This window comes from Caloenas nicobarica, chromosome 19 (genome assembly GCF_036013445.1).
Source record: "Caloenas nicobarica isolate bCalNic1 chromosome 19, bCalNic1.hap1, whole genome shotgun sequence".
Lineage (NCBI taxonomy): Eukaryota > Metazoa > Chordata > Aves > Columbiformes > Columbidae > Caloenas > Caloenas nicobarica.
This window is the reverse complement of record NC_088263.1, coordinates 5933070-5941537: the sequence shown is the minus strand read 5'-3', so window position 1 is coordinate 5941537 and position 8468 is coordinate 5933070. Positions and strand designations below refer to the sequence as shown.

The following is an 8468-nucleotide window of genomic DNA, read 5'->3' as shown; positions in this document are numbered from 1 at the left end:
CTGCCTGCTCCTCCCTTCCTGCCCCCCCCTTGCAGTCGCTCATCGCTCGCTCGGCGTTTCCTCCCCAGCGCTGTCATCTGCTCCTGTCCCTGCCCGCCCTCCGCTGTCCCCACAGCCCTTGCAGTCCCCGTGTCTGCTCGCACCCGCTGGGGCCACCTCTGGGTCCCTGGTTTGGGGATGCCCAGCAGATCTGGACTCCCAAAAAACCCAGGGTGTCAGAGTGGGTGCCAGCCCTAGGCTGGAGTGTCAACCCTATGGAGGAGGGTGGCAGCCCTGAAGACAAAGGTCCACCACGCACATTTGGGGCTCAGCACCTGTCCCCGATGGGCCCCACATGGTGACAGCTGGATGGCATCGCTGCCATCAGGACACCCCTGCCACCATGCAGGGGGACCTTGGGGTGCCCCATCGGCCTGGGCCTGGCAGGGAGCCGGTGTCCCCGCTGTCCCTTGTTCCTGGGGAGCACCTGGCGGTTCCTGTGTCCATCTCTGCGGCTGCACTGGCCCCTGCTCCCTGTGCTCCCCGCCTCGGGACCCCCACCCACAGGCATTGCTGGGGGGACCGTGGCCCCCGGTGGGCACGTTTCTGCAGCGGAGCAGGAACTCGGGGTCCCCAGGGGCTCTGGGTGCTCCTGCCCCGGCCATGGGGTCCCACTGCCACAGCGCCCAGCAGAAATACTGCCAAATCCCCGGTGGGTTCGAGCATGCTTGGAACACGGTGACATGAGTTTAGGCCACCACCGCGGGGGTTGCTCAGTGCCCTGAGCCATGTCACACGGGTGACAGCGGGGGGGGACACGGGGCTGCTCCCTGGCGGACGCCGGGGCACGCACAGGGACATGGGCGCTCCCTGGGACGGGGCGAAGCGGCGGAGGGTGCGGGGACAGCGGCACGACCGGCCCGGCCGAGCACCCCGGGAGAGGGGACAGGCGCTGACAACATGGCCGCCGCCGGACTACAAGTCCCAGGAGCCCTTGCGGTGGCGCGTGTCGGAAGGGGCGTGGCACGCGACGGAAGGGGCGTGACGCGGTGCTGTAGCAACGGCCGCCATGGCCAAGCAGTACGACATGGTGGAGTGTCCGTTCTGTGACGAGGTCTCCAAGTACGAGAAGCTCGCCAAGATCGGGCAGGGCACCTTCGGGTGAGTGTCTCGCTGTCCCAGAACCGGTCCGCGTCCGTCCCCGGCCCTTCCCAGCCCTCCCCGGCCCTCTCCGGCCTACTCCGGCCTCGGTCCGCTCAGCCCCGCGGCCCGCCCGCCCCCGGCCTCGGTGCCCCCTGCTCGGGTGGCCTTTCCCCAGTCACCCTCCGGCCCCTGGGAACCATCCTGTTCCCTGAGCCCTCTTTTTCCCACCCCGAGGCCCCGCTCTGGACCAGGTCCTCGCGGAGGAGAGAGTTACCCTGGAGACGGACAGGGCGGGGACCTGCACGTTTGCCCAAAACGCGCAACTTTGCCTTAAATGGTCCTGGGGGTGTGTGAGGTCTGGGCTCTGGGTTGGCTTAGCTAGTCCTGAGGGCTTTTGGTCGAAAGGGTTGTGGCTGGGCCAGTTAGTGGTTCAGCACAGAACTGTCTGGATGGTGCTCTGGTGTGTCTTGTTTGGTCTTATCCCTGGTCGGGAGCATCTGGCTCCTTCCGTTCTTCCTTGTGCCACTCATGGATTTCTTTCTGCTTTTACAGGGAAGTTTTCAAAGCCAAACATCGTCAGACAGGCAAGAAAGTAGCACTGAAGAAAGTGTTGATGGAAAATGAGAAAGAGGGGGTAAGTGCGGGAGCGTGGCTGGGTTGTGTTTGGGAAGGCCTGAATCGGGGGGTTCACAGGTGAAAGCCAATCTTTGGGGCAGCAAAGATGCATTTTCACTCAGTTTATCAATGTTTACTGCTATGAAGTACCAGATATTGAACCTGTAAGGGTGTGGTCAGGATCCCAGCCCTGTGGCCTTTTTCCTCTCCTGCTGCTGTGTTAATGTTGGGGCTTGTGGTTGCCCTGATAAAGTGCATGGCCTGTCATCACCTTCTCTGCTGCAAAGGGACCGTGGCAGCAGTGTGGTGCAGTAGTTGTGTGGTGCCTGGGCTGCACAGGACGGGTCTGGGAGGTGACGCTCTTCACGTGTTCCTACTCCTGTGCAAAACCCCGTCACCACTAGTGCAGGGCTCCACACTGGCTGTCGTTTGTGGAAGAACTGGATAGTGTGTGAAAGGCTCAGGGGTGTGCAGAGATGGGTCAAACTGGAGAGAGAGTTAACAGCTTAAACAGCACGGGCAGCAGCCAGGGAGTCTGCTCTGCAGTTCGAGCCGGGCTGTGCTGTGTTGTTATGAACGTACAAGGAGGGAAGAGGAGGGAGGGGTGTCTGTGTGCCCGTCTTAGTACCACGCAAACACCTCTGTCTTGTGGCAGAATCCTCTACCAATGGTGGCCTGATGGCAAATAAATTTTGACAGTCCTGATGTTGGTGTTATATTTTAAAGCTCTGATTGGCCTTCAGTGACTTGTCACAGTGCTGCTTGAGGTTGTGGTCACCTCTGTCCTGTTCTCTAGGCAGGGCTGGCCTGGTCTCCTGCACCCCTCATCCCTGTCCTCTCTTTCTCCTTTGCAGTTCCCCATCACAGCCTTGCGAGAGATTAAAATCCTCCAGCTGCTCAAACATGAGAACGTGGTGAACCTCATAGAAATCTGCAGGACCAAAGGTAGCTTGTGGGGCTCTCCCTTTGCGCTGGCTCTTGGCTTTTTTTCCACCCTCCTTTGCCACTGAGCAGGCTGGTGTTTTGTGGTGGGAAAAAGCTGTTCTCGGTCCTGCTGAGATAAGCCTGTGCTGTGGTGGTGAATCCTGCCCGTGTTGGAAAATTCCTATTTGAGAGGGTTTAAATAAACCAGCGCTGGAGAGATTTTGAAGCAGAGGGTTCTGGGCCTGGCGCTGATCTCGCGGCTGCATGCAGCCAGTTCCTCGTCAGGAGCTGGAGCTTATGACAGTTCGTGGCAGCTCTGAGCTGATGCCACAGCTGCAGCTGGGGACTCACTCGGTGTCTCTTTCTGTGGGTGACAGTAATCTCTGAGCTGCTCCTCTACCTCCTCGGTTCCTCCACTGCGTGACTGGCACACTCAGTGCACCCAAGCTGGCTCCATTTCCATGGAAAATGGTTTAAAACATTTGCTAGTTTTTATATAATAATTTTCTTATCTAGATTTGTACCGGAAAAACACTTTTAAGAGTGACAGCTGGTATTAAAGCCTGCCATTCTCTAGTTAGTCATTGCCGTTAAATAAAAATGAAAGTGGCAGGGATCTGGTGATGTTTTTTCAAAAATTCCCGTCACTGAACTGGTAGAAACCTCTGGCCTACGACCGGGAACTTGAAGTTATTCCAGTAATCCAGTGTGTGTAGATTATTGTCTGAACAGGGACAAGTACAAATACCAACAGCAAGTTAATTTTTAATTCATTGTGTGATTAAACAAATTGTGATGACTGTGTGTCTGGCATGCCTAAGGTAAATATTTTTGTAGACATGTTGATTGTTTGTGTTTTGTTTGAATTCCAGTATTCATCCAAACCCACCTTGACCTCAGGTTCCAGTAAAGTAGGAATGTTTCATTACTGTCCTCAAACTTGACACTTTTCTCTTTTTACATTGGAAAGGAGAGCGGCGTGTTTCTGTGGGGCTGAGCTTAGCTGTCATTTTGCGGTTGAAGTTGCTGATCAGCAGGTTTTGCTGATTACAGCTGATGAGAATCAGCCTTTTTTTTTTAATAATGTTTTGCATGTGTGCTCTAGGAATGAGATTGAAATAGATTGCTTCATTTGAGGTTTCCTGTTATTGACTTTAAATTGCAATTAGAGTTTTAAATCAGTTGACCCAGATCAGCCCCTTTTCGTAGGTGCTGTTTGAGGCTGCAGAAAACTTCACTTTCTAATGTTTTATTGGACAGATTCATTTTCCCTGGGGCTGTCTTTGCGGTGCCCTCTCTATTGCTGGTGCAATAGGTGATAATGCTTGGCTGGCAGCTCGCGGCGTGTGCACCTACCAGCCACAGCGCACAGGCTGGAAACCCCACAGCCGCTATGTGCGCTGAGCAACACAAAATGAAGCTTTCAAAGATTTTCTTGCCCTTTCTTTGCCTGTCTGATGACCTTCACTACTCCAATCCTCATCCCCTGTTCTTCTTTTGCCAGTTGTGTTGTCTTAGTGCCTCTTTACGAAGGATCTTGCAGCCCGCGGGCTGTCTCTGGTTCTCTCTGTTCATGTGCCCCAAGGTTTTGTCTAGTGAGCGTTGCATGAACAGCAGGGTGACTGGAGCTCAGGGGGAGCTGGAATGGAGTTCGGGGTTCCTCACTGATGGTCCCTCCTTTCCTCTCCCGTAGCCTCTCCGTACAACCGCTGCAAGGGCAGCATCTACCTCGTGTTTGACTTCTGTGAGCACGACCTGGCTGGACTTCTCAGCAATGCCCACGTCAAGTTCACGCTCTCGGAGATCAAGAAAGTCATGCAAATGCTGTTGAATGGGCTTTACTACATCCACAGGAACAAGGTAATGGGCCAGATCTGTGCTCTGTGGTCACCCTGCTCTCAGTGGCTTTCCAAGGAGCGGGTGTCCTTGCACAGGCTGGAGGGAAATCCTTTCTTCTCCTTCACCTCCAGAGTCTGAGTGCCCTGCCAGCACCAGGCACCGAAGGAAGGTACCTTAATGGCTTAACCTTTCAATGTTTGTGTCCTTGTACAGATCTTGCATCGAGACATGAAAGCTGCAAATGTCCTGATCACACGGGATGGAGTCCTGAAGCTTGCGGACTTTGGGCTGGCTCGAGCTTTCAGCCTGGCGAAGAACAGCCAACCTAACCGCTACACCAACCGGGTGGTGACTCTGTGGTATCGGCCGCCAGAGCTGCTCCTAGGTAGGAGGCGCAGGGCTCCGCTGGCTTCTCTGCCCTTCTCCTTCCCCCGGGTGACTAACACAGCGTCTCCGTTTAGGGGAGCGGGACTACGGTCCCCCCATTGACCTCTGGGGTGCAGGCTGCATCATGGCAGAGATGTGGACCCGCAGCCCCATCATGCAGGGCAACACAGAGCAGCACCAGCTCACCCTCATCAGCCAGCTCTGCGGATCCATCACACCGGAGGTGAGGGCAGGAGCTGCACAGCGGTGGTGTGGGCAGGGTCTGGGCCTCTCCTCTGCCCTGGGCGCTGGCTGCTGCATGTTCCGGGCGCTGGAGAGTGTCTGCTGTGGGCAGGGACGCTGGGGAAGCTCCTCCTGTAAACTCTGTTTGCCTCCTGGGAGCCGAGCGCACAGTGGGATGCTGCGCTTTCCTTGCTGCTCTGTGTAAACTACAGCTGTTGTGTTACTTGTGTTCAGCCTCCAAAGGAAAAGAGGGTGAATTAGGCCTCCCAGACCTTCCAGAGGGGTGAGCCGTGTCCTTGTTTTTGAGCACAGAGAGGATGCTGGCTGCTCCGGGTATGAAAGAACAGAACATTACGTGTAGGAATCTGTTCTAGCCTGTGTTTGGGGGTTGTCTCTCAGGTAAACACCCTCTGAATTTCCACTTTGTTTTGTTTTGTGTTGAGAGGTTTGTCTCTTTGTGCTGGTCACCTTGAAAAGCCACTTTAATTCTGGCTTGTGATTTGTGGCATCAGCTGGGCCCTGGTGCCAGCGCCCAGCCCTTTCTCAACTCCTTCTTTAACGGCATCTTGTCCTGCCCTCTTGTGGGGGATCGAGCTGAGGGATCCCTTGGCCAGGGCTGCAGTCGAGGGTGTGACAGGCAGACAGTTGTGCAGGCAGCTGCAGACACCTGATGCCTTTGGCACATACATTCAAGGTGGGTTTTTTTGTAGCTAAATACCTGCTGTGGTCTCTGCTAGATCAGAGTTGAGGTAAGTGCTGGTGATTGCAGCAGGCTTTGCTTTCTAAGGATAGAAGGTGCCACATACATCCAAGTTGTTACAAGTTTTCTCACTTTACATTCTGGATATTGTAGCTGGCCTGAGCCGTGGTCTCTAGTAGCTCTTTTTTTGGGAGAACCAGAAATCCCAGAGCATCCTGTGTACTGTTCCTACACCAGGAGGACTCTGTCCTGACTTGTCCACGTGTCTCCAGGCTTTAGTGCCTCCTTTACACTGTGGGAACAAGGTCTGCCAACTTGGAGTTTATAAAATAGTATTGTTCTCTCAGCAGACCTCGCCCTGGTTTGCCTGAAGGTGTTAGCATTACAAATGGGTTGTTCTCTCCTTAACTATTTCTTCCCAACCCTCCTTTCCTGTCCCTTCCCAGGTTTGGCCGAACGTGGATAAATACGAGCTGTACCAGAAGCTGGATCTCCCCAAGGGCCAGAAGCGCAAGGTGAAGGATCGCCTGAAAGCCTACGTCAAGGACCCTTATGCGCTTGACCTCATTGACAAGCTGCTGGTGCTGGATCCCGCCCAGCGGATCGACAGTGACGACGCACTGAACCACGACTTCTTCTGGTCGGACCCCATGCCCTCGGACCTCAAAAACATGCTGTCCACCCACAACCAGTCCATGTTCGAGTACCTGGCGCCACCACGCAGGAGGGGCGGGCACATGCCCCAGCAGCCCACGAACCAGGGCAGGAACCCGACCGCCACCAACCAGACTGAATTCGACAGGGTGTTTTGAGGGGGGGCTTCCTCAGCGGGGCCCCGCCTGGGCTACTCTTCAGGTTGCATTAAGTGGGGATGTCCTGGTGGGGTCTTTCTGTCTGGGAAGGGACTTTTCTTCAAGGTGAAGTGCCTGCTGGCTTTAACTGAGCTCTGCCACCTCCTCATGCAGCAGCTCAGCCCCTGCGGAGCTGTGGAACCAGGGAGGTGACGCCTGTGCGCCTGGGGTTGTTTCCCTGCAGCTTTGGCACAGAGCCTGTGTTCCCTCTGCGCAGTCTGTATTGGTGACATTAATCTTGTGGATCGATCGTTATGGACCTGGTGATGGAGAAGATGGCTCTGTTGGTGTTGGAGCTTTTGGCAAGTGGTGCTCTGACCAGCAGGACTGGGATTAGCTGCCCTGGACTAAACTGGGCCGTGCTGGGAGCTGTCTCAGCTCTCTCAATTGGTCACAGCTCCTGCACGGTGCATCCTTTGAACACTGAAGCGTTGACGTAGGATGAGGCAGGTGCCTCTGAGCAATGCGGAGGTGTCCTGGGGAAGGCAGAGTTGCTCTAGACAGCATGACTAACTCACTGGAATTTGAGCTTTAGCCCAGAACGGAGCTTACTGGGCAAACGAGAGGGGTGCCTGGCAGAGCTGATGGCTCCATAGAGCCAGGATTTGCAGTGGGAATCATTGGTCTCTGCAGCGGCACACAGCGTTCACACTGCCTTTGTTGCAAACTGGAATTAGGAGTCTTGTTGGACACACTCAGCCTGCTGCGCGCTTCCCCCGCAGTGCCGGCTCGGGCAGGAGTTGGGATGTAGACAGGAGCTGCGAGTTCTGGCCTCAGCCTGGGGTGGGATGACTCTTTACCCACTCACACGCCCCCTCCTCTGTCCTGGAGCTCTTTGCACGAGTCTAGAGCAAGATCGCTGCCTTCCCCAGGTGCAGCAAGCACCCCAGGGTGCTGCGATGGTGGGCACACATCTGCCGGGGCTTGTCAGGACAGACTCGTGCAGAGCAAGTGCTGCTTCAATCCGCTGCCGTCAGCCGCTCGCTGAACTCTGTGTCTTCCATGGCTGTCAGCTGCAGCTGGCCGTCTTCTCAGTTTCTTTCAAACAAATAATGCGTATGAAATGCAGTGGGTGATAACCCCTGGCATTTCATAGGTTGTCCATTAACTAGACTAATGGCAAAAGCCACGTCAGTAGCATAAGGTCTCAGGAGGAAGCTGTGGTGAGCAGGGCTGTTCTCAGGACAGAAAGTGAGGATGATAAACGATGTGTACCAGGTAAATCTCTCTTGGTGTTGGGCTCTGAAACAGCGTCCGGTTGGGAGTTACTTGGTGTCTTTGGAAAAAATTAAGTTGGTTGCAAGCAATAAGCCAGTTGACTTCTTGCCGGTTGTGAATAAATGATTCTGTCCTACAGAGCTGGTTTTAATCTTGTGTTAATCTTTTGCCTAAACAAAGAAAGCAGCTGGAGTGCTGTAAAACGGCCCCTCTGTGCGTGCTGAGGACAGGCAGGTTGGGGTTCAGGCACTGTCACCCTCCCTGGGGTCCCCAGCTCTGCTCCCAGTGCTGTTAGTGGGAGGGAGGCTCAGCGCAGTTAGCGCTGATGTGCATTAACGCAGGAGCAGAGCGGGTGTCAGGGGCTGCTCCAGTGGCACCGAGTGAGGGTGACGCTGTGGGAGGTCTGCGGGGACCCCCCGTGCCCCAGAGCAGCCCCGTGTGCCCCTGTGTGAGGCGGAGGCCTGGGGCTGCAGAGCTGGGCCCTGGCTCTGCCAGGCTGAGGAACCTCAAGCCGAGGTGGGCTCGGTGCCACCCTCAGCCCCTCCACCTCGCCCGCGGTGGGGGGCCGGGGGCTTCCCCAGGGCTTTCCC

General features: G+C 55.6%; 1 protein-coding gene across 1 annotated transcript; it reads left to right on the top strand.

The window, feature by feature from the left end:
- Positions 1 to 1046: 1046 nt before the first annotated feature.
- Positions 1047 to 7997, top strand: CDK9 (cyclin dependent kinase 9). Its single transcript, XM_065648625.1, has 7 exons — positions 1047 to 1140; positions 1675 to 1756; positions 2592 to 2682; positions 4355 to 4521; positions 4714 to 4885; positions 4962 to 5110; positions 6256 to 7997. The coding sequence occupies exons 1-7, from the start codon at positions 1049 to 1051 to the stop codon at positions 6619 to 6621; spliced, it is 1119 nt and encodes a 372-aa protein (XP_065504697.1). The 5' UTR covers positions 1047 to 1048; the 3' UTR covers positions 6622 to 7997.
- The last annotated feature ends 471 nt before the right edge of the window (positions 7998 to 8468 follow it).